We start from the raw sequence: 26,205 nt of genomic DNA on the forward strand, positions 1-26,205 counted from the left end.
GCATGAAACATTAGTATGGTTTATAAGACAGTTATAGTGGAATTTAACACTTCTAATTGTTACCTTTATAGTTTTAAAACCTTATTGTCTCGTGGTAAGGTCCAAAAACGATGAAATTGCTTTGTTTGTTATTAAAGTGTACGTTTCTGCTAGAATTTCTTCATCATCAACACTTTTTTGTACGAGGTGATGAGTAAAGTTGATAATAAAACACTTGAGTAGGTACGATTGCAACAATATATTTTCAACTTTTAATTTGTTTTACAAAATGCGAAGTTTAGTCAATTTACAAGATATCAAAATTATTTATTTACAACGTTTACAAGCAAGGAAACTTTGGACGTAAATTACGCAACTGTAACAAAAAGTTTTAGTTAATAAAATGTCAAATTAATAAAGTTATTACGAATTTCATTATAGTGTAAGAAGGAGATAACTAACTTGAAATACACAAATTACACGGTTACAATGGTTGTCAAAATGCATTTAAACTGGCAGGCCCAATACACACTTACAAGTAACGGGACAACTAAATAAGGTCCAATGCTACTTACAGGTCCATCACAGTAGTAACAGGTCGTCTAAATATACTGCAGGCCCAATGCAGCGGCGTGGGCCAACACCGCCTCGGCCGCTTGCCTGGTCTCCAGGTGTGAACGTGCGGCATCGAACCATGTAGACGCTGCTAGTCTAGAAGCGCCCTCTAGTGAACTAACATAGCGCAGTGCAAGTCCAATACTTACAGGTCCATCACAGTAGTAACAGGTCGTCTAAATATACTGCAGGCCCAATGCAGCGGCGTGGGCCAACACCGCCTCGGCCGCTTGCCTGGTCTCCAGGTGTGAACGTGCGGTATCGAACCAGGTCGACGCTGCCAGTCTAGACGCGCCCTCTAGTGAAATGACATAGTACAGTGCAGGTCTAATACTTACAGGTCCATCACAGTAGTAACAGGTCGTCTAAATATACTGCAGGCCCAATGCAGCGGCGTGGGCCAACACCGCCTCGGCCGCTTGCCTGGTCTCCAGATGTGAACGTGCGGCATCGAACCACGTGGACGCTGCCAGTCTAGACGCGCCCTCTAGTGAACTAACGTAGCGCAGTGCAGCCGCTAAGTTACCCCGTTCTATCCAGAATCTGAAAGGTATATGACATTTGGCCAATCGCTTATGGTCTTTAATAGCTTATTACGAACTTCTGTCAGGGAAACTACAACTTTCTAAGACTACTATATCTATCCAAGTCCTGCGATACGGTATTGAAAAGGCTTCATAATTTTAATCCAGACTCTATTTTTTTTATGATTTGGCATCATTGGAAAATTTACTGACCTAGCTCTCCGCAGTAAGTCAAACGTGTCTAGACCTTGGAACGGCTCCTGTGGTAATTTATCTTGTTCGGCTTGAGGAATGCATGATAGCTGAAAAAGATAAAACAAACAATGACATGTTGATTAAGGTAAGTGCCCCCTACTTCGGTATATTAAGGCTCTTACGACTTTAACATTTTATTTAAAAATAACCAAGCATGATATCAGTATGAAAGCTTTTGTATGCTAAACTTTGGTCTTTTGACAGTAAGTTAATACATAATTTATAGTTATATAGTTTGAACTTTTTTTTATATTAATTGTTCTGCGGACCTCTTGTTTGGATCCTGTTTCGTGACAAAATTTTGCTCTGTTTCTAAGTTCGTGAACTCATGTCCCCTATTTCGGGATAAGGTTTTATGCATCCAGTTAGGATATTTAAATAATGATTAAGGGTTTAATAAATTGAAAAATGATAATAAAAATTTAGAATAAAATAATTATGTGAAATTGACGATATTACTTACCTGAAATATTCATAAGAAATAATGTGTCTAGTAATATTTTGATTTGTTAATTCTAACAATATGTGAAAATATTTATATAACCATTAGTAATGTAGGGGGGGGACTTACCCCCCCCCCCCCCTTCGTACCCATGAAATTTTGATTTGTTATTTCTAGCGATATGTGAAAATATTTATATAACCATTAGAAATGTGGAGGGGGACTTACCCCCCCCCTCCCCCTTCGTAGCCATAAAATTTTGATTTGTTATTTGTAACACCCCCCCCCCCTTCTCCCCATAATCCCACCCCTGGAGCTGTTTCAAGTGAGGGTAGCCCCCCCCCCTCCTGAAAATAACCCCAGATACGCCAATGACTCATAATAAAAAGTAAGTAATTAATTAATTTCTTAGGTAGGTAAGTATTAAAAACTAAAAAATATGTCGATTTCTTTAATGGTATGTGTCATAAAAGTACCTAACACCATACATTTACATATCACGAACTTGGAAAAAAGTAACAATAATACGGTTCCTTGTTTCGTGATACTGATTATTCCAAATTCCCCAAGTAAAATTCATGGATTATTGTCAAAATGTGTCAATTAACTATTATCTATCCCATATACAATACAAATAAACAAAGATAAATAAAACAAATCGAAATAAAACCAAAATTATGCTGGTACTACTTAAGCTAATTTATCTTAAAATTGGTCATAATATGTGAACTTCAAACTCGTATCATATAAATTCTAGTGAACGAAACATATATACCGAATTTAGGTCATGAGAAACTTAAATAAATGCATTATTTGTTTCATAACTTACATTTAAATTATCATAAATAATTATTTAAAAACCAAGCATCAAAATGTTATCCATAATATCCTTGAATCGGTAGTGTCACGAAATAGGGGACACCCGAAAAATTATATGTACGCTATTTCGTGAGTCAATTAATCGCAATTTTAAAGGAATTCTACGTTTTCATATAACTTTTTTCTAAGCCAAATCAATTGTCAAGGAACACATGAAACCACTATTACAAGTTTTATTTAAATGGACGTTCCTTCGCCTTTTTATAAGCTTAAGAAGTTGGAGCGCTAACCTTACGGTGAGAACAACCTTTGCAAGCCGCACGGCTGTTTTTGGCTCTCTGAGAGTTTGAAGCTTCGTATTGCTCTCATTTTTGGCGCCACAATGTTGGTACTTGGTTTTTTAGATAGCTTAAATAATAGAGTTTTTATAGTAATGAAGAATTTTTATAAATAATATTCCATTTGCTTATTATTTGAGCTAGAAAAAAAACTTACGAACTTACTAGTAGCCGTTTACCTTACTTAACATTTATAACATTCGTAAGAAATGGAGTACTTTTTTCTTTATTAAAAGCTTATTCATTTAGTCTTCACTGCATTAACACGAACCCTCTCTAATTTACCAAAGGCAAAGGAGGAAAAGCATCATAAAAATTGAGAATTTCCTACTTAGGGAGACGTCGTTACCTTACCTTATTTTCAGGGTTGAGATGTTGGGGTCGAGTTGTCAGATGGTCTAGTTGTAAGGGTTCGAGTTTTCAAGGTCAAGTTGGTTTTACTGTCGGGGTTTTGTCATAGGGTCAAGTTGTCTTTGGGTTAAATTGTCGTGATACTAACCTTCATAAAGAGCATCATGGATTGCAGCCAGGACAGGAAGTAGATCGGCAGCGGCCCCCCGTCCTGCTCCACCAAGGCCACCCTCAGCGCCGCCTTCTCCATCTGTCACCACGTACAACTTCTCGGCTATTATTAGCGATTGTAGCCCTTATTGTACGCTTATTTGTACATACGCATTATCAGATTCGTCTAAAATCTAAACGCTTTTTTACCCTAAATTGTATGTATATTTAACACTAATAAACAAAACACTAGAATTTTACAAATTCCTGAATGAAGGAAGAATTTTACAGGTTTTGGAGAAAAACAGCATATTGTCAAGAGTGGCAAAAGAAGCTAAAAGGATTTTATTTTAGTTGATGTTGAGCCAAAATGGATGAGAGAATTTTGACCAGCATTTTTACAAACAGTTTACGAGTATTTCCTCTGTGGACTATAGTCTAGTGTAGGACTTCGTTAAATACTTACTCTATGGTACCTCTCTCTCAGAACGCTCTCTGGTACTATGCCGTTGGTGCGCACCGACTCTGGGATCGCTTTGAGGACTGTCTTCACTAGTTTGTCATCATCACCTGTAAAAAGTTACAGCCTTTATCTTGTTATTTATTTGTTTACAAGGCTTATAGTAAGCTACCGACACTGCTTTAACAAATTATGTCTGTCAGTGATGAGAAGAATCAGTGCAAGAGACTAACTCAACACAAGGAATTACAAAATAATGGCTAACTGAGCATGTTCCTCAGCTATTTTCTTCCAAATGCTGCCAGCCATATTTTTGAATGAATTGCTGCTGTTATGAAGTTCGGACAATTTCACAGTTTTTAGCTTGCTGATCGTCCTTACGTTAAAATCTTCTTTACCAGATCCCATCTGTTCCAGATACGCTAAAAGGACTTATTCCACCGCACATTCCCACCACTGCAACTCCTGTGTAGCCAGGATCTACAGCTTGACCGCTAATAAAACCCCAACTATTGAATGCCAAGTTTGTCCCGGGGAAAGTTAAACTGTCATTGGGCCCGCAACGAGATTAATCAGAAGAACATAGCTGCATAGGAGTTCGCAGTTAAGAGCGTTGTAGCAAAAAGTTGGCGTTCGAATTTTAGGTTTTTATTGCTCGACGTCGCGTAGTGAGTGCGCAACCTGAATTTATCTTCATGTACGATAGACAGTTTCAACGCTGCGTCGACTAAACGACTTTGGTCCGTTGTTGTATCGTACATAAATATTTTTTTTGTTTTCAAAAGAAAATGCTAAAGTTTTACGGAGAAAATAAAAAGTACTGTCCATAATAGATTCTTTGTATATTTTAATTAAATTTATACAAACAAGGATGAAGAAAAAATATTAGGTAGGCATATACTTATAAAAATAAACAACTCATTTTATTTGTTAACATAAAAAAAGTACCTACCTAACAACTTATAGTCCATTCAGTGTAAGAAAGTGATTATGACAGTTCTATTTAGTGAGGCGCTTCTTTTAAACCTAATCAATATTTTTTAGAATCGAGAATATTTTCTTAAGAAATCTAATCGATTTTACCTACGAAAATTATAATCTACGAATTTTAATTATCTGGATATGGAATAAACGTTGTTACACAATAAATCGCAAATAATTAAATAATATGCATTTTATTTTATAAAAACAACAATTAATAACAATAACAAACAACTCATGGAGAAATCGCATAAAACACAACCGGCCATCAAGGCAAACGCACGCATACTGACTGACCTTTGACCTGCCTCTGCCTGAGAGAATAATTATTGCGATTCGATTGGTTGCGATTGTTCATGTCCATCCCTATGAGCAAAAGTTCAGATTAACGCATTAACGCATATTTTTTCACAAATTTTAATAAATAATAAACTAATAAGTATTTGAAATTCTTATTTCTGTACCCCCAGTGAAAACGGAGTTAAGTCGAAAATGGTGATTTTTGGGAAATCGCATTTGAAGTTAAAAAAAATCCTGCTTCGTCGCTATTAGAGATAACTTGGTGAAATATTTTTTAGGTGAAAGGTAATGTTAGATATAATTAGGCAGTGTGCCAGTTTGGGAAATATAGCATGTGGTTTTTTCGTAATTAAATAAAAACCCAGTTATATCGCCATGCACGGCAACTTTACATTCGTGTAAAGTGATGTAATGGGACATAAATCATTTTACACCACACTGAATTGACCACCCGCTAACAAGTGTAAAGTGATACATTTTACGCCATTTCTGTTGATAGTTTTTTGTTTCTTCAATTTTAGAAAAAGTTGTAAAACAAACATTAGTAATTACACTATGAGGAATCATTATTTCAGGTTATTTAGGGTAAATCGTCCAAAAATTGCTACTTATATCAATATACACCAATTTTGTGATGAGAAAAAAAATGTGTAAACTGATCTAACTAACATAATAGCGATCTAAGTATCCTAATAATTATGTGTAAAGTGATATAAGTGGCGATTGTAAGGGAATAAGGCTAGAATTTTAGAGTGAATTCTAATTATTTACTCCTTAAATGTTTATTCTGATCTGAAACTACTATTTTATTAATTATTACACCATATACAATGAATGATATCGGCCTAAATCACATACATTATCTCCTATTTTATAGAGTAAGTATTAGTTGAAGCAATTGGGTAATAAAGACCAGAAACAATAATGGTTTCACATCAACTAATTAGACAGGAGACAGAGAAAAGTTTGTTTTCTACAATTACCCTATTAGGAATCAAACTCTGGACCAGAGATGATGATGCCAAGCTATATTGATTGCTTTTTGGCTACAGAAGGATAATATAAAAGTAAAGTCATAAAATGCATTTGTTTTCAACAAAGAGGCTTTTTAAAAGCCCTTTAACACGTCCTAGTATCACTTGAACCCTACTTTTATTTTGGGACATAAATGGGTCAGTGCTGAGAAGGAGCAGCGCAAGATATTTAGCCACCCTTGTCAGCCTCTTCTTAAATCATAAATAACTTGAAAAAATCGAACTGCCTAAGAGGGGAATCTTCTTAAATCAATAGAGACATGAATTAACAAGACATGTTATACTTGCGAGCTAAGCAGATAAAGTCCAGCAACCCATGCCATTTACATAATTATTTACTTTATACATAGTATCCATTCATAAGGACTTACGTAGTTAGTTTTGCAGGGCAATCGAATATTGCACTTAACCTTTTGATTAGACCACTGTGCGCTATTTGATCTTCCTATTCCGACCGCTCCAGATCCCCCCAGGTAGCAGCAACCTATCTAGGTCGCTACAGGCCTTCTGCAGCGACCCTGGTGATTGGAGAATTTGAGCCTGTTGATCTGCTACGCTTCTGCACTCCTTGTGCACGTGCTGTGGTTTTTCTTCTGCCTCCATGCATCTTCTGCACAGTAGGCTGTCTGTACTACAGCTATACTGTGTAGGTGTTTGTTTAACATACCTGTTATTACACTTAGGACCTTGCGGATGTTGTCCCTGTTTAGTCTTATGAGTCTTTAACTTTTTCGATATAATATCCACAACTCGGCTGAACCATTTAAGAACCTAGTAAGAGCAGCGGAGTAAATTTTACAGGAGCGCGAAAAAACACATTTTCGTTTACCATACTGGTATACTCAAACTTTTGAAAACTTTTTGATGTTTATTTTGAAGCTTAATAATTTAACTTTATATTTTACAATAAATTAATTAATTAACTTTTAAATAGCAAGTTTTATGGCCCTTACTAACACTCAAATGGTTTTCTTTTTTTTTTACTTCGTAAAAACCACAATCCAAACCTAGTATGAGCGCACTTACTAGGTTTTAAAATGGTTATTGGGGTCAGGGTCCATTTCAATCTTACCATAGGTCGGTCAAAACAGGAAGTGATCACCGAATGGTAAGAGGCACATTGAATATCAGACCCAAGCTGGAGAGGCGTCGACTGATGAAGTCTACGCTCCACCCAGCGCCCACCCAACTCCAAAACCCCGAAACCTTTCAGCTCGAGTTGCAAAATCGTTTCGAATACCTAGGAGACTGTGAAAATGTGGACGAATACAATGACAGGTTCGTGGAAATTGTCCAAACGACTGGGTCTAAGTTCTTTAAAACCGTCGTTCAAAAGGAACCAAAAAGATCTCTGACCTCACCAATAAACTTATGCAAGAGAGACGGAACTTGGTTCTGCAGTCCTCTGAAGATGCTGCTCAGTATCGGCATCTTAACAGACAGATCTTCAAGTCTTTGACTCACGACCTACGCCAATGTAATACAGATCGTATTAAAGAGGCGATTGAGCGTACCAAAGGCTCTAGTGTTCGCAAGGGATCTGTCTGTTGGCCAAAGCCAACTGACCAAGCTGAAGACCGAGGATGGCAGAGACATCTCGTTGGGGCCTGAGTTATTGGAAGAGATTGAGAAGTTCTACGGACAACCATACACGAGTGTATGTATACCTGTCACAAATCTAGCCGGAGAGCCAAGAGCTAGATTGACCCGACACTACACCGAAGATATCCCGGACGTCAGTCTGTACGAGATTAGAATGGCTCTCAAGCAGCTGAAAAACAACAAGGCACCGGGTGATGATGGAATCACGGCTGAGCTTCTGAAAGCAGGCGGAACGCCGGTAACAGGATCTTCAGAGGCTGTTCGATTCCGTCATACTCGAGGGAAAAACGCCTACGGCATGGCACAGAAGTGTGGTGATACTCTTCTTCAAAAAAGATGACAAAATCTTGTTAAAAACTATAGACCCATCTCACTTCTGAGCCATGTCTACGTCCGAAACTGTTCACCACCGCCCTGGAAGATGATTTCAAGCTTCTGGACTGGAGCGGATTCGGCATAAATGTCAACGGCGAGTATATCACCCACCTTCGTTTAGCGGACGATATCGTAGTCATGGCTGAGACCGTGGAGGATCTAAGCACAATGCTCGATGGCTTCAGTAGAGCCTCTCAACAAGTGGGTCTTAAAATGAACATGGACAAGACAAAAATCATGTCAAATACCCGTGTTGTACCCACTCCTCTGAAGGTTGGAGACACTACACTCGAAGTTGTTGACAATTATGTATAGGTACCTAGCACAAACAGTCCAGTTAGGTAGGTCCAACTTCGAGAAAGAGGTCAATCGTCGAATCCAACTCGGCTGGGTAGCGTTCGGGAAGCTTCGCAATATTCTCACGTTCGAAATACCGCAGTGTCTCAAGACAAAAGACTTTGATCAGTGTGTGTTGCCAGTGATGCTAGGTTTTTTATGGTCGGGAGGTGGGTGGACACGAATTTTCATTTCCCAGTAAGGCACATTGACCATTATAAAACCTAGTATGTTCATGCACTTACTAGGTTTCGAAATGGTTTATGTTACTTACTGGTTTTTTAAAATGGTCAAATTGGGTTTGTGGTGTAGTTACTAGGTTTGGAGTCCCTTGCCTTTATTAGGCTTCTAGTTGTTTGATCGCAATTTCTGTCTTTGTATTCGGTAGGTACCTTAATATTATGTAGCTTTATGATAAAAAACGAAAATCTGAAAACATGTCCCTTACTAGGTTCTTAAATGGTTCAGTCGAACTGCATCTTTTGTTTGCCTACATCTTTCACAATCTTTCCATTCTGTGTGGTGTTATTTTTCTATTTTGGAGCGCAGCCAGGTCTTGATCTGTGCTTATGGTATCGGCATTATAATTGTTCCGGACCAAATACCCTCGTGTACGATCCCCTTCTGGCCAATTCATCTGCTGCGTCGTTGCCCAAGGAGTTACTGTGTCCTTTGATCCACTTCAGGAGTGCAGGGTAACGCCAGTTGCGTCTGCAATGACTTAGGAGCGCGTCATGGCATTCCAATATAAGTATTATAATGTAGTATATTAGGTTGCTTTGTATTGCTTGCACTATCTGAGATTATTTTTATATTCAGACCTCGGATGTCTATGGTTGCAACCACCTGTGCTGCTCTGATTGCAATCTGCTTGGAAAATTGTATTGTGTTTATCTAGTGTTGTTGATATTCTTAGTATATTTAGGTAATTCGAGAAGACACCAGCTCCCGTACCTTTTTGAGTTTTGGAGCCGTCAGTGTAATATCCTAACTTCATTGATTCCAGAGCAATCTTGCGTTTCCGCTGTAAGCTGGATATTATATCTTCAGTCGAAGAGTGAACACAGGGAATTCTGCCGATAGGTGCCTCGGTGAGAGGTATTTCTTTTATTAGGGTTTTGTGCAGGATCGTGGAATGTCCTGTCTCCTTGTTTTGCTTCTATATGCCGTTCTTACCTTTAAGGTATGATGGTAAGGTAATGATGAGGTCTAAAGATCTAAGATTTAGAAGGTACTCAAGTGATGTCGATGTCGATGGAGTGGTTCTCATACAACTAGTGGCCGCTATGCTTACTAGGCGTTGCAGGCTTTGGAGTTTTGATCTTGCTGTGGATAGTTGTGTTCTGTGCCACCACACAAGTGATCCATAATAATATGTGTAAGAGGGCCATATAACCGACGTGTAGAGCCAGTGTTATCTTTGGGTTGAGACCTCATCTACTACCAATGAGTCTCTTGCACTGATGTATTGCTATACAGGCCATTTTTATTTTGTTCTCGACATGACTCGCTCAGTTCAATTCGTTGTCAAAGGTGATGAGTTTTGTTTATAAAGAGTTCTGGTAGTTGGAGCTCTTGTAAATTCTATAATGCACTTATTAAGTACTTTTATTGACAACGTTAGGCACTATGAATTCAATTATATGTTTTACTAGTAGATGTTCACCAGTATTTATTAAAACTATTAACTAAAGTTCTTTAATTTATAAACTACGTATTATGTTTTCCTTTAATCTGACAATTGGGCTAAGTTATATCATTTTACACCAAATAATTAACCAAATCATTAGTTGCGATTTTCAAATGTTTTTGATCTAAGTAACTTATAACATTTTACACATGTACGAAACTTTTGTGGTTAATGGTATTAGTCTAATTGAATCATTATACACAAAATAAATAATCATTTGTCTTTTACTTTTTGTGATATAAATTAAGTTACATTCTTTTTCACCAACCAACAATACATAGTTTTTATTGTGTATATTAATATGAGTCATCTTATATTGTTAATCACAAATTCAATCTGAACAACTTCATTCGTGTAAAAAGTAGTAAGACGAGTCGTACCTCTTGACACAATAAAAAATTGAAAGAAGCCTCCGGTACACTTTGTTAAAAGTAGACATGTCGATAGTGGAAATATCAATTACTGTAAGGGACAAAACACGACTTTTCAGGAGAGCCAAAAAACGATTTTTTTTTTCTTTATACCTCAATATCTTTTTATGTGATGTTACGATTTAAATAGTTTCTATGGCAAAGTTTCTTAGAATTTTCTGTTCTTTCATAATATAAACGCCAAATTTTCGAAAAATGGGTAGTTTAAAAGATAGCATGTCCCTTACATTAAAAAAACGAGCTTGACTGTACCTTACAATGTTGAAATTTCACAGTATGGAATGTCATGTATGTTGTAAGGTACATTTAAGAATAAACACGACAGTAATATTATTGTAACTTGACAATTTTAACATTGAAACCTGATGTAAGTAGAGGTTGCATTCGAGTATTCATTAACAAAACGAAGAGAAGAGATAGAAACAAGACAACTTAGTGTTCACAAATGCAGTTGGAGGCATCAAATACACATCACCAACAAAACATTTAGTCACTGATGATGCCTACGTCTGCATTTGTGAACAAGTTGTCTTGTTTCTATCTTTTTCTGTTCATTTTTACGCAGTTAGGTTTTTTTTTTCAATCATCGTTCGTTCGTTTTAGCCGAATGACGTCCACTGCTGGACAAAGGTCTTCCCCCAAGGATTTCCACAACAACCGGTCCTGCGCCGCCCGCATCCAGGCACCTCCTACAACCTTCACCAGATCGTCGGTCGACCTAGTGGGGGTCTGCAGCACATTACGTCTTCCAGCTCGTGGTCGCCACTCAAGAATTTTTCTGCCCCAGCGGCCATCAGCTTTGCAAGCTACGAGCTCCATCCACTGCTACTTGATTTTAGCGATTCTGCGGACTATGTCAGTCACTTTGGTTCTCCTGCGGATCACGTCATTTCTGGTTCAATCACTACGAGCATAGCACGCTTCATCGCCTTTGACCTTGAGTCTTCTTATGAGGCCCACAGTAAGCGACCACGTCTCAGATCCATAAGTTATCAAAGACTTTTGTCTTGAGACAGTGCGATATTTCAGACGTGAGAATATCATGAAGCTTCCTGAACGTTGCCAGCCGAGTTGGATTCGACGATTGACCTCTTCCTCGAAGTTAGACCTACCTAAGGCTGGTTTTAGTGTCACGCAGACCGTCAGTGCGGATCGCTCCGCACAGCCAATCTGTATGAACTGATAGGGAGCGAGCGATTCCTGCGGACCGCATTACTCTAAAACGCTTCCTCGAAGTTTACAGATCGGCTGTGTGAAGCGGATCCGCACACTGTGACACTATAACCAGCCTAACTGGACTGTTTGTACTAGGTATATATAAGTGTCAACAACTGCCGAGTGTAGAGTATCCAACCTTTAGAGGAGTGGGTGCAACACGGACATTTGACATGATTTTGTCTTGTCCATGTTTCATTTTAAGACCCCCTTGTTGAGAGGCTCGACTCAGGCCATTGTGCATTGTGCCTAGATCTTCCACGGTCTCAGCCATGGCTATATCGTTTTCGAATCGAAGGTGGGTTATTTACTCACCGTTGATATTTATGCCGAATCCGTTCCAGTCCAGAAACAGTTTCGGAGTTTTCAGTTCCCCCTGTCTGCTGCTGCAACTGGTTTCGAGTCTTGATCCTGGAGACGGAACGACATTGTGGCGTTTTCGTACAAGCCTTTCAACATTTCGATGTATCGATATAGGTAGTCAATTTAACACCGTTGGAGAAACTGTAGTAGGTACTGCCCAGGTCTCGATCGAAGCTTTCTCATAGTCCACAAACGCCAGGCAAAGTGACTGACTATACTCCTCGGTCTTCTGTATAATCTGCCGTGGCGTATGTATGTGGTGTACTAAAGCGATTGAGAGATTGAGAGGCTGGAAGTCATCGAGCTTACGAGCGAGACGATTCGTAATGACTCTCGAAAACAGCTTGTAGACATGGCTCGGAAGTGAGATGGGTCTATAATTCTTCAACAAGGTTTTGTCGCCTTTTTTGAAGAAGAGTGTCACCACACTTCTGTGCCATACCGTAGGCGTTTTTCCTTCGAGGATGACGGAATTGAACAGCTTCTGAAGAGCCTTCAGCCCCTCGGTCAAAAACCCAACTGCGTAAAAATGAACAGAAAAAAGATAGAAACAAGACAACTTAGTGTTCATAAGTGTAGTAGGAGTGGGAGGCATTAAATGCATATCACCACCAAAAAAAGTAATTGATATCCTATATGCATATTAACGTAAGGGCCTAATTATAATAAATCATAAAGTTTTAAATGAAGTAAGGTTCAATGAGTTCAAAAGTTAAAACCAACAGTTTAGGGTAAGGGCTGAATTGTATTATTAAAAGGAATTTACGTCCTTTAAATCATTTGTTTCCCCAAAAGTCGTATTCAGACGACTAAAAATGTTTAAGGTAAGGGACATTTTTTTAAAGATATCAACATTTCAAGTATACCAATCGATAGAGCCGAAAATTCTGAATGCGTTGGTATATATAACTCATTTTGGCCAAAATGTCCCTTACATTAATTGATACTTCCACTATCGTATCAATATACACGAAAGAAAACTCAAAATTGGTTCACAAAGCCTTACTTGTATCATTTGGCTCAAAATTATTTTCTTTTCTATACGTCGTAGAAACATACCGATTAGATACAAAAATAGCTAATTTTTCAGAGATTCACATTATGTTATAAAGTCAATTTTGATCTAAGTCGAGTTAGATCCCTTTTCACTGGGGGTACAGATTTAGGTTAATTAAGAATGATTATTAATTGTTATTTTGGAAGGATGAAAGCACAAAAAAGTGATTGATTTTTACACCTCAATATTTTTATTCTTAGGAAATTGGATTCATGAAACGAAATGTTTCAACTGTCTAAATCACCATCATAAGCTGAATGAACATTAGTTGACGTTTTATACAACTATTTGTCTAAGGGGCATCGATCGACTTTTTCTTGGATCTATAATTTCTGGGAGAACACATTCAAAATAAAATTTTGTTAATCGTGGAGCCATTTTTTGTTCCCAGAAATTATCATCTCTGAAAACTTTGATGACTTTTACATTAAATTCACAGCCAGTCCACACAGCAAACAAACACACATTCTTGTTAGTGATGTGTAGTTGGCCCTGAATTTGATAAAACCATTCATGCTTTGTGTTCATGACCACATCATCACCACATAATTTAAAACATCTTAGTTTTTTTTGCTGAATAGCAATATCTGGCTCGATACCAAAAATAGAAAAAGGGCACTTTAATTCGATGATGCCATCTTCATATATTCCGTCCGGTGATGCGCCCAGGAAGAAAAGGGATTTGTCAATAAACAACCCACATTTCTCAATGGTTATGTTCTCTTGGCGACTTAGTTGTTCAATAGCTTTTGCTTCGTTGTCTTTGCCGTGTTTAACTGATGCCACATTATCCAAGGAGTAACTATATAAAATATTTTTAACAAGAGGGGCTGAATTTGTATTTAGTTTTCTCTTACAAATTTTTGAAAAATTCGATGCTGTTAAAATACACCTACGTATTTCAAGCCACAATGCGCTTTCCGCTTGGAGTATTGTTTCGCGCTCAATTTCATGGCGCATTGCGGCTTGTTTTTGTAGACTGTCTAAAAAACATGATTTGGCTTGTTCATATTCTGCAGAATTCATATCAGGTTTCTGACATGAATTGCCATAATCGATGTTTGGTGTAGGTTTTGCTGCAAAGGTAATTTTACGACAAGATGTCTTGCCCTTTCTACTTGCATTGTAGGCATTTTGTTTTTGCTCAAGGCGTTTCAGCGTTTTTCCTGGGCTTTTGCACACTGTTTTGTACAGGCAGGTTTGTGGTTTTCCTGTATTAAAACAGACCACAGCCGCATGACACCGAACCGAATATGAGTCTTTGAGCGAAAAATTTATACGCTTTCCACCCACAGTCTTGGCAACAATACTGTTGAACTGTTCTGCACGATTTGTAGTAAAACAGTGAAGCAAGCTTCTTGAATGAAAAGCCAACTGGGAAGCATTTCGTTGCAGTCTCAACATGAGTGTTTTTGCAGCAAGCGTATCATTTGTATCTTTTTTTCGGTCTTCAGTACAATAATATAAATTGCAGTCGGAATGATCTCCAAAGATGTGTTTTGGGCTGTTAAGGATGTCTTTTTGTAAGGAAATAATTTTGCTGGATTCCGATGTAGACGTCTTGGTCTTCCAATGCCGAACGGCAGCCCGGACAGCTGTTCTTAATCTGACTAACCGTTCAGGTGTTAGTAATTTACGTTCCTTTAAGGGAATCGTGGTGTCTGTTTTCAGGAGCAAATATTTTCCGTTGTAGTTGCGGAGTAGGTGGTTAGTGCATTCAATTTTTTGAATTGGCACGGCAGGATACGGTCTACTCTCTAGTATATTTTTATACGTGCTGGCATCACCATCTGCAATCAGCGTGTTGTAAATCAATTTCCGCGACTTTACAGAAGATTTGAATCCCTCGACTAATATACTTGGTTCCATACTTGATGAAGAACCACTGTGGTTCTTTGTACATTTGTGTGCGGTGGGTTCCATCTGTCTCTTCTTGGCCCGGGAGCAAATGCCACAGTATTTATTTCTCACACCAATGTACAAAACTTTGCCTGTATGAAAGCCAATTATAGCGGCAACACCCGATAAAGCATTGTATTGGTTTTTATAAGAGCGTTTACTCCAACAGCAGTCTGCTTCCACAGGAATTTTTGGAATAGTGTCAGTATCTCCTCGCAATCGAGCTGATTCGATCTCTTCATTGGCCGCTGCAAGCATGCTTTCTTCAGCTGCAGTTTTCCACATCTCAGCAACCTTGTCATGATGTTTACTATAAGTTCTGAAGCTCATAATAGGTAAGTCCATTGATGCAGTAAGCTCATTTAAATTTGTTCGTCCAATGCCTGTTAATATGGCCCCTGAGACTGCTCCTTCGTTTACGTTTAATGTAGTGTTTGCCTTATCTTCGTCGTAACTTTTCAATACAAACTTGCTATGACACATGTTACATTTCAAATAAAAAGTTGACTGGAGACCCCTTTGAATCTCTTTGACGATTTTTAAGTTATGTAATGAACAGCCAAACTGATTGTTATGTTCCGCAATTTTTATTAAGCTGTCCAAGAAATATTTGAAATCCACCACGCGTCTTCCTTCGATATTTATACTCATAGGTTCCGGTTCTGTTTCTGTAACCTAAAAAACACTAAATTAATGGAATTTATCTAAGATAAATAAACTATAAGTAAACAGAAATGAATTCGTACCTTAACGTAACTAATCGTTGGATTATCCATGAGGTTGTCATTTGAATCACTGTCCATGTTATCTTCAATCCTAAAAATTTTATAATTGGTTTAATTTATACAAAAATATAGATTACAACTAGCATATAAATCAACAATTTAACTCACAGCATATTTTGATCGGTCGAGTGACTGGTACTAGGTAATTCCATTAACTTTTTGGGTAGGTTTTCATTTGAATCAATATCCATATTTTCAATACTACAAAACAAAATTATTGATAATAAGCTTAATAGGCCTATAACGTCCTCACTATTGGGACACAGACCTCCTCTATGTGAGAGGGAGTTAGCTGTAATGTGCCACGCAGGCCTAGTTGGTAGATATCACATGTCTTCTTTTGATTTCCTCTCGATGTTTTTCCTTCACCGTTTTAGAGAGTGATTATAATTTACAAAAATTAAAGGGCCAATCTGGTTTCGAACCTACGATACAACTCGTAAATCGCGGCCATTATCACTGGGCCACCACTGCTCATATGATTGATATGAATAAACATAAAACCACAAACTGAAATAATAATAATAATTTTCTGCTCACAATATTTGATTATTAAGGTTATTGGTTCTAGATGTTTTTCTGGTTAAATCAAAAGTCACATTTGAATTTCGTTTTTTAGTCATACCAATGTCCATGTTTTCAGTCCTGCAAATAAGATTGCCGATATTAAAGAAAATAAGACAAAAGTTAATTTTACAACAATAAAAATAACTATTTTCATCTTACGATATTAATTGATCATTCATATAACTGATATCGGTTTCTTCTATTGTATCCGTGGATGAGTCAAAAGTTGGGAGTAAGTCTGAGGAAGCTACATTTTTCGATGTGCTAGAAGTTAAATTTACTGGTGAAACCACAATAGGGAGCGACACAGAAGTTACAGCTGAGGATGCATTGGGGATCAAAGATGCTCTTAATTTTGATCTGAAAGAAAAATAAAAGACAATTATTAAGGAAGTAAGTAAATTGACAGATAATTTTTTTTCAAATATTTCATTTTTTATTCTGTGACAAATCCCAAAAACACCCTGTGATAAAAATTAAATAGCTACTTACACAGCTTCTCTTGCCTTCTGCAAATTATTAATCCTTTTATTTTTTCTTGACCTAACAGATTTCTTGGATCCGTAATATGTTTTGTCTATTCTACCCATATTCTGTAAGAAAAATAATAAAAAGTTTGAAAAGAAAGACATTACAAGTACATAGTTCCAATTTACCTAAACAAATAAAATAAAAAATACTTACGGATCAAAAATATTTCATCACACTACAATTTACGGAAAAATCACGCGTAACGCATAAACGTCAGTGGGCAGTCAACTGACATAGACCCGACGTCTACGAGTGCCAAAGCACGACTGATTTATGCCATTTGATGCACCCGATTTTATAGTATTTTCAAATTAATTTTTCATTTGAAGATTGAAGATAGATATTTTTTCTTTTTCATACATTAATAGTACTATCTTTCTTCTTCAGTATGAAGTAGTTTATGTTGCCAAATGACTTTTAGATTATGAGATGTGACCTGTTTTCTTGCAGAAATTTTCTCGAATTTTGACTATCTTAGACATGATAAAAATGCATTTTAATGAATTAAACATCAAAATTTTCTCAATACACTTTCTTCTTCAGGATATGCTTATTCTAATGAATACATTCTATCTTCTTACTTAGAAATAAATTTGTTGTAATATTAGTTCAAAGTTGTGCCTTCGCGAGTTACCTGGAAATCGGGCTTTCGAAATTCGCTGTTTTCGTAGGCAAAAATCCAATTTGAACGAGATTTTGTCAATAGGCATTCCGTAAAAACGTATGATAATTACGATGATATAAGTCAAAAGAAGCTATAACAATAAATTATATGACTAAAATCATTTCGAAATCTGCCAAATTCTCGATTTCTGCATGAAAAATGTGACAACGCTCTTAAGGTTACCTGAAGCGTTTTCGATTGCCTTCAGCTCCTTGTCAACCCTGATGACCTTGTCTCCTTTCTTGGTCGCTGCGAGTAAAGACGCACCGGCTTCCCATAGTTGCTGCGAGCGGCGCGTTTCTCTCTCTGCCTTTAGCCTTGCTGAATGATTTTTGAGAAAAACGTTAATAATATGTTAATAATGATTTTGTAGAAAAGTTTCATGGGTTATTACTTCTGCAACAAAGTGTATATTTTGAACTACTGTAGAGTCACATTGTAAATTAATTGACTTTGTACGTATACACTGAAGTTTACCACCTAGGTTTCCTTTAGTTAGACCTCTGTCTAAAGCATTGGTTCCCAAAGTGGGCGCAAAGACCTTTGAAGGGGGGCGCGGGCCATCTGTGTACTTAAGTATACAAAACCTGCGAACGTTGAGAGAATGCATTCCAGACTGCTCGATACGACCAATAAATAATCTTGACTGGAGGAGGATAGGCGCGGAATTTTGTGTATGATCGAAAGGGGGCGTGTCTCAAATAAGCTTGGGAACCAATGGTCTAAAGTATATACATAAAGTACCTAACTGTTAATATTTACTCTACTCCTGTACTGGTATATTACTCTACGTTTCCAAATACAATATGAAATCAAACCATTCAATTTGTCTTCAACGATCTTCAGCTTGGCCGCCATTTCAGCGAGTTGGTTCGCGAATATTTTCTTCTCAGCTGCTACTTTCTCTGCTACCATCTTGTTCAGTTTTATTGTTGTCTACAAAATATGCAATTTAACCTTCAGTTAACCCTTCAGTTTAAACGATAATTAACATGAGGGGCAAATTGAGCATTTGACCTACTTTTCCCACGCTGGCCAGATTAATCGTACCAGCGAAAATTATAATCAAAATAATAAATTACATTAAATTCTTTATTGGTAGTACCCATATTACCTACAAGCTTCGAAAACCCTGAAAGGCTGTAGTACCTACCTCTTTCTCCTTCTGCGCCAACTTTATCTGCAATTGCTCTTCGTGTCTCTCCAGCTGCTTCTTCAAAGCGTCTTTCAGAGTCTTATCGTTATTGGCTCTTTGGTCATCAGCCTGCAGGTTTAGAACAAACATTTAGTTGTTAATCTCTTAATATTAGGCTTATAAATAAATGTCTAAAAACATACCCGTTTCCTGTATTCCCTGTCCAACTCATACTTCCTCTTTTTGTATTCGGCTTGTATCGCGTAGTTTCTATTTTTCAGGTCTTTCTCAGTCTGTGGTAGTGCTAAAAGGATAGAACATTATTTAAGATGCTGCTCGCTGCCTATATTTTAACTCTTGCTAAAGCCTAAAAAGAAGCTAGTTACGTTTGGATTATTTTCACTCACTTTCGAGCCCTCGATTGATTCTCTCAGTCATGCCCGCTGATGCTTCGCAAAGCTCGACTTGCAGTTTTGTCGCCTAAAATAATGAAAACTTTATGAAATAATGAATAAAAACTCTTCCTACATCGCTTCATAACAAATGGTGTTCAGAAACGCAAGCACTTCGCAGTGTGCTATGCGAAAGAAAGTTACACTACCCTAGTCCGGACTCCGGAGAGACTAGTGGATTAAGTATGTAGAATTCGCATTGCAAAATGGGCCTACTCAAGAAAATTTTGGGGTGTCCTCCAAGGTCTTTGGGACGGAACTGCGAGTTATTGTAGGTACACGCTAGACATTAAGTCCGCCACTGTATTAATGTGGATATAAGTATAAATAAATAAAAATAGACGGCAGACGTTCTTTCGCGGCTCCGCCCCAAACTGTGGCTCGCTCTGTAAGAGTAAGCGACGTCTGACTTACTTCAAAACCATTCATGTACTCACATATCTAAAAGTGTGGTATAACAATAGATCCGGGTCCCCCTGTAGCACCGGCTTCTTGTGGTCGTATCGCAGTCCGGAGAACAAGGTCTGGTTCTCATCGGTGTACTTGGTCACTAGCTCTTCGACCTTGAAAGAAATCAGTCAATACTTTTGCGACTTTTAACTAGAAACTCGAACGGATAGTTTGGCTAGTTAACTCCTCTTAGTTAACTACTTACAAATTCTAAATACTTTTCACTCTACCAAAACTTGTAATAAGGCTTTTCAGGTAGCAATGAATAAGAATCGTAAGGCCAAGTTCGTTCCGTTCGTTGTTTGGATGTAAAATTGTCAACAGACCTAGTTCTTCTGGTTTACACAAATTTACACATATCCGAAAGTACCAAACCTTGTCAACTTGCGCATCCAACGCAACCGACTTGTCGTTCTCCCACTGGTACTGCATGCGGGCTGCCGAGATCTTATCACGGAGGTCTGTTATCAAGCCTCTGACCGCGTTGATGTGCTCCTTGGGCGCTTGCACACCGCACTCCAGATAGCGGGATAACTCGTCTATAAGATAGCTTTGTTAAGAGATGTGGAATTCCCTGCCTACCGTCAGTGTTCGTGATCGAAACAGAAATGAGGAGATCCGCAGAGGAACCAAAGAGACTGACATAGCCCGCAGAATTGCTAAAATAAAGTGGAAGTGGGCGGGGAACATAGCTCGCAGAGTTGAGAGCCGCTGGGGCAGAAAAGTTTTCGAGTAGCGACCACGGGCCGGATGACGTAGTGTGGACAGGCCCCACTAGGTGTACCGACGATCTGGTGAAGGTCGCGGGATGTTCCTGGATGCGCGGCGTAGGACCGGTCGTTGAACTAGCCTATTCAGTTTAATAAATCGTTCGGTGTTTAATAAATAATCGCAAGTAAGTTGCACAAGCTTTAGTAGTCAGTCTAGTCACGTAAAAGTGTAATAGAAAATAACTGATCTAACTGAAAGAGAACTCTACCGAACTTGATACGATAAAAATATTTACCCATCTTGGTCGTAGCATCGCAAATATTGTCCGATGATTGTTGAACCAAATCCAGACGTTCGGCTTTTGCGCCATGTATTTCTTTAAGTTTTGTCATACAGAAATTCACCATGGTATCTTCTACCAGCTGAAAAGATCAATTCATGTCAATACCCAACCCAAGTCTCAAATCAATTGATTTGATTTTGCTCCAGCAGACTTGGAATTTTAGAAGTTAAAGCATACCGCTGATCGCTATGCCTTTTAACTAACGTAATTTCAGCATTCTGTTATTAGACTATACCAGTGGAGTCGAGCACAGAATAGCAATAGATAAGTAGCCCCTGAATCAAGTAAAATCAAACCGTTTTCAGCTACGTTAGCAGTAGTAGTTCAGCGTTAAGTTCCAAACCAAAACCTCAATAGTTTCTAGAAAAAAACATGAGAAGTCCTAACTCTTCTACTTAGGCCCAGAACAGACGGTGAAACGCAACTGCAACGAAACTGCAACTGCTAGTTACTTTTGAGTTGCATCTAAGTTTCTGCCATAGCGTCCGTTGGGAGACCACACATGACGCGACCAGTTTGAAACTTTCAGTTTCAGTTTCATTCATGAGAATCATCAGATAGTTGCAGTTTCGTTGCAGTTGCGTTTCACCGTCTGTTCTGGGCCTTACTCTTAGATATTATCTAGGTTTTAATTGACACATACCGTGTTATAATAATTGCAAGCGTCCTTAGCAGTAATGTAGTTGTTGATGACGGCCTCTCCAAGATCTTTTATGCACTCCTCGATCTCGCAAATTCCCTTCGTGATCACTGGAGGTGGTAGAACCTCGCATTTTGGTTTCTCATCACTCCCTGTGATGATAAATGTATGGTTAAGTCTGTTTTTATCTCAAACTTCGTTAGTAACTTCTAAACCACCCCGCACACCACAAACTTTTAGTTGGCCGATAGTTGGGTCGAGCTGTTGGTCGGTATGAACATATATCGAAGTGCGCTCACTGCACCGATTTGGTATCGGCCGATTCTTCGTACAAATTAGAAGTGATCGACTTTTACACAACTACCTACAACTATCACATTCCATTACCTCTTGGATGTAACAACCAAAAAAATATACCTACTGTGTGCTTGTTGCTATTTAATGAAAGCATATTACTTACCTTCATCTTTAGGTGGTGGTGGTGGAGCAGCTGAAATTAAAATAATTCTATTATTATTATATCACGTTTAAGTACCACGTAAACCACGTTATCAAGGTTCGTTTTGTCACAAGATTCTGAAAATTTTGTTCGATTTTTGGTCTTTACAGGACTATTTCCCATCTCGTTCCCACCGCAGCATTTCCTGTATAGCCAGGATCTACTGAGAGCTTAACCGCAAATAAATACACAACCAGTGAAGGTCACGTTTGTCCCGGGGGAAAGTTAAACTGTCATTGGACCCGCAAAGAAATTACATATTAGGAAACATAAGAGTTTCTTTGGTTGGTCTGCCTAATTCGTATCATTATTGCCTAACCAGTAGTCTTAATACAGGGTGTCCCAAAAACAATGGATAACCCTGTAACCATCGATAGGCCTCGCCATGGTCTCCCTAACGTCCAATTTTGACCCCAGTAAAAATATCACCGTTTTCAAGATTTTTAAGTTTTTGTGCATTTTTAGAAAATTGCCACCTGCGATTAGCTACTTTTTCTCATGCCATTTCTACAAATGAGGATACTTTTCAATCTAGTTTTTTTCCTTATCACAAGGGATAGTTGGGCTATCAAAAGAAAAGATTAAAGTTCAACAAACAAGTTAAAAAGTATGAAAATTTTAAGAAATTGCAGAGAAGAAGGAAAAATTAATTCATTGTCTTGCACTTTTGATCAGCCATCGTGTAAAAAAAATGTAGGAAGACCATCGTGCCCATTACCTTAAAAACTTCCTTGGTTAATTGAGATTCTAAAAAAATATCACAAGCCTATGATATTCTGTATTATTTTTATCTTATGGCTACTTGAATAGCAACTAGTATGAAAACTGCAAAAATGAGTTTTTCTCGTAATAGTTAAACTAGGACTGCATAGTGGCATTAAATACAAATGGATAATTTTTAGCGTAGGAATTTGATTAAAGCAACATTTTATCATCATCATCATCATCATTTCAGCCGTAGGACGTCCACTGCTGAACATAGGCCTGTACCCCAATGATTTTCATAATGACCGCTTAGTAGCGGCCTGCATCCAGCACCTTCCTGCTTACCTTTATGAGGTCGTCGGTCCACTTTGTAGGTGGACGTCCTACGATGCGCTTTCCGGTACGTAGCCTCCACTTGAACCCTGCTGCCTCAGTTCTGCGAACTACTGTGCCTTGCCCTTTGCCACTTCAGCTTGCTGTTCCGTCGGGCTATGTCAGCGACTTTAGTTCGTTTACAGGGCTCCTAATTTCTGATTTTGTGATTACATAATTTTTGTTTTACACCTTATAAATGTGCCTATAGACAGATGTCCGTGATGATACACGGCTCGGAAACGTGGATTTTTTGCACAGCGTGCTATGGAAGGGGCTATGCTCGGGTTTCTTTACGAAACGATATCAGAAATTAGGAGCCCTGTAAACGAACTAAAGTCTCTGACATAGCCCGACGGAACAGCAAGCTGAAGTGGCAAAGGGCAAGGCACAGTAGTTCGCAGATTTGAGGCAGCAGGGTTCAAGTGGAGGCTACCTACCGGAGAGCGCATCGTAGGACGTCTACCTACAAAGTGGACCGACGACTTCATAAAGATAAGCAGGAAGGTGCTGTATGCAGGCCGCTACCAAGCGGTCATTATGAAAATTATTAGGGTACAGGCCTATGTTCAGCAGTGGACGTCCTACGGCTGAAATGATGATGATGATGATGATAAAATGTTGCTTTATTTAAATTCCTACGCTAAAAATTATCCATTTGTATTTAATGCCACTATGCAGTCCTAGTTTAACTATTACGAGAAAAACTCATTTTTGCAGTTTTCATACTAGTTGCTATTCAAGTAGCCATAAGATAAAAATAATACAGAATACATAGGCTTGTGATATCTTTTTAGAATCTCAATTAACCAAGGAAGTTTTTAAGGTAATGGGCACGATGGTCTTCCTACATTTTTTTTACACGATGGCTGATCAAAAGTGCAAGACAATGAATTAATTTTTCCTTCTCTTCTGCAATTTCTTAAAATTTTCATACTTTCAAACTAGTTTGTTGAACTTTGATCTTTTCTTTTGATAGCCCAACTATCCCTTGTGATAAGGAAAAAAATTAGATTGAAAAGTATCCTTATTTGTAGAAATGGCATGAGAAAAAGTAATCGCAGGTGGCAATTTTCTAAAAATGCACAAAAACTTAAAAATCTTGAAAACGGTGATATTTTTACTGGGGTCAAAAATGGACGTTAGGGAGATCATGGCAAGGCCTATCGATGGTTGCAGGGTTATCCATTGTTTTTGGGACACCCTGTATACTCGTACCTTCAACAGGCTTGATATCCCCATCCAAAGAACACTGCTTAGGCTTCCTATCTTCGGAGTAATCGTTGATGTACTTCTTCAGATCATCAACGCACTGTTCAGCAAACTCCTTGTAGGTCATGTTCTCCTCATAGGCTATGGCTATGAAGTCGTCGAACCATGGCGCGTGGAGCGTGAGCCAGTCTCGGACTTCTGGGGACTGTCTGAAAGCAAAGGATTCTCGACCATGTGAGTAAACTAAATGGGAATATTAGGACAATTCATTTTTCCACTGAGACTTTTATACCTCACAAAGGAGAAGCTCTTGAAATGTCTTTATGCCCGTGTTCATCTAAGTTTTTATCAAGTTATCAACAATCGTAAGATGACGAACATAACAGCTCGAATATGAATTTCCAAGAGCAAGACAGTGATGTCAGATGGGAGATTGCTCCCGTTTTCCAGTTCTCATGAACTGGAGAAAAATAGAGCCATCAGACAGCGTTGCTTACGTCCAACATCAACAGCTAGACCCCTTTATTTATCTAAACGCCTACTGCTATTACCTACCAAGAAATAACAACAATTATTATGCCACAAGCGCACTTACTTGGCGTAGAAAGCAAACCCTCCCGCCAAAACCAGCATAGTAAGCGCGCCCCAGAACAAACGGTCGTCTTTGGGCGGCTTTGGCGGCGGCGCGGGGCACGTGTCGCGCTCCGTCGGGTTCTTATACTTGAGGTGCGGGCCGCAGCGGCTCACCGACTTGAGTTGAAACTCGGCTGCGGGCCGGCAGTACTGCAGAGATTAAGCCAATCATCAGCTGCCACTTAAGGCTTCCACAGACCAAACACAGGTCAGAAGCAGTGCGGGTCAGTTGCAGCGCGACTGAGGCACACTGAAAACAGCGCAGTTTCAAAGCAGTTGCAATGCGGGCGGTTGTCAAAAATTTAAATATTCGGAAACGCGCTGCTACCGCCCTGCGTCCGGTGTGTCATGCTAATATGGCCGCCATAGTAATCGCGCCGCCTCGTTTGTCGTTCGGCAGTTGCAGTGCGGCGCGGTTGGAGCGCGGGCCCGCGTTCAAATTTGGTGTGACACACTTCAAAGAGTTTCTTGTATTACAACTTGCGCGGGCCCGCATTCAAACTGCGCTGCTACTGCCCCGCGTTTGGTCTCCCCAAGCCTTTAATGTAGACCGTGAAGCCAAGTAAGACGAATTTAAGAGGCGCGCGTATAGAACTGGCGGTCTTTAGGCAGCGGGGGGCACGTGTCGCGCTCCGTCGGGTTCTTATACTTGAGGTGGGGGCCGCAGCGGCTCACCGACTTAAGCTGGAACTCGGCTGCGGGCCGGCAGTACTGCGGGGTACAAGCTAATCATCACCAGGTCACTTAATCCGCACTGCTCTCTCTAATTACCTACCAGAGGCAAATGGATTAGGCCTAGACTCCCCACGCTCGTCCAACCATCACTGTAATGGAGTACTGGAGGTAGGCAAGTTATTGTCTAAACTTTTTAGACAATATGCTGTAACGCCTAATTATACGAAACTTGCTTCATCCATTTCGCAAATAATTTTGATTCGCTAACCCATGTGCACCACTGTAACCCATGTGTAAGCCAATCACCTGATTATAGATGAAGGCTGTGATGCCAAATCAGATGAAGATTCTTCATCTCTGAACTCCAGCAACTCATTTATGAGTAGCGTTTAAACGAAATACAAAGGGCGCGTGTAAAACGCACAGGAGAAACGTTTAAACCTTAGTTGCAGGGTAGGCATAATAATGCTATTCGAAGTGGCTCTACATTAAGAACGTGGCAAGAATGCCCTTACTTTTATATCCTTCTTTGGCTCAAAATTCGGCTACATACTTTCATAAATTGCTCTTTAACACTTAAACTGTGTTGCTACTTAACATAGCGATGGTGGAAGT

The 26,205-nt window shown here is 38.9% G+C and overlaps 1 protein-coding gene across 1 annotated transcript; it reads right to left on the bottom strand.

Moving 5' to 3' along the window:
- Positions 1-724: 724 nt before the first annotated feature.
- On the bottom strand, positions 725-25,411 carry LOC135083612 (MICOS complex subunit Mic60-like). The gene is made up of 17 exons (XM_063978311.1): positions 25,400-25,411; positions 24,878-25,065; positions 24,289-24,491; positions 21,955-21,984; positions 21,498-21,646; positions 20,807-20,933; positions 20,176-20,339; positions 19,788-19,913; positions 19,306-19,378; positions 19,102-19,202; positions 18,917-19,027; positions 18,582-18,699; positions 17,947-18,084; positions 3,940-4,043; positions 3,472-3,573; positions 1,332-1,420; positions 725-1,137 (listed from the first exon to the last, which is right to left on the bottom strand). The coding sequence occupies exons 1-17, from the start codon at positions 25,409-25,411 to the stop codon at positions 960-962; spliced, it is 2,013 nt and encodes a 670-aa protein (XP_063834381.1). The 3' UTR covers positions 725-959.
- Positions 25,412-26,205: the final 794 nt, after the last annotated feature.

This window comes from Ostrinia nubilalis, chromosome 24 (genome assembly GCF_963855985.1).
Source record: "Ostrinia nubilalis chromosome 24, ilOstNubi1.1, whole genome shotgun sequence".
NCBI lineage: Eukaryota > Metazoa > Arthropoda > Insecta > Lepidoptera > Crambidae > Ostrinia > Ostrinia nubilalis.

Coding starts and splice junctions, on each gene's coding strand:
- LOC135083612 (XM_063978311.1), bottom strand. Junction 21,985..24,288: donor GGATATCAAGCCTGTTGAAG/GTACGAGTATAC, acceptor TTTTAATTTCAG/CTGCTCCACCACCACCACCT. Junction 20,934..21,497: donor CTTGCAATTATTATAACACG/GTATGTGTCAAT, acceptor TGATCTTTTCAG/CTGGTAGAAGATACCATGGT.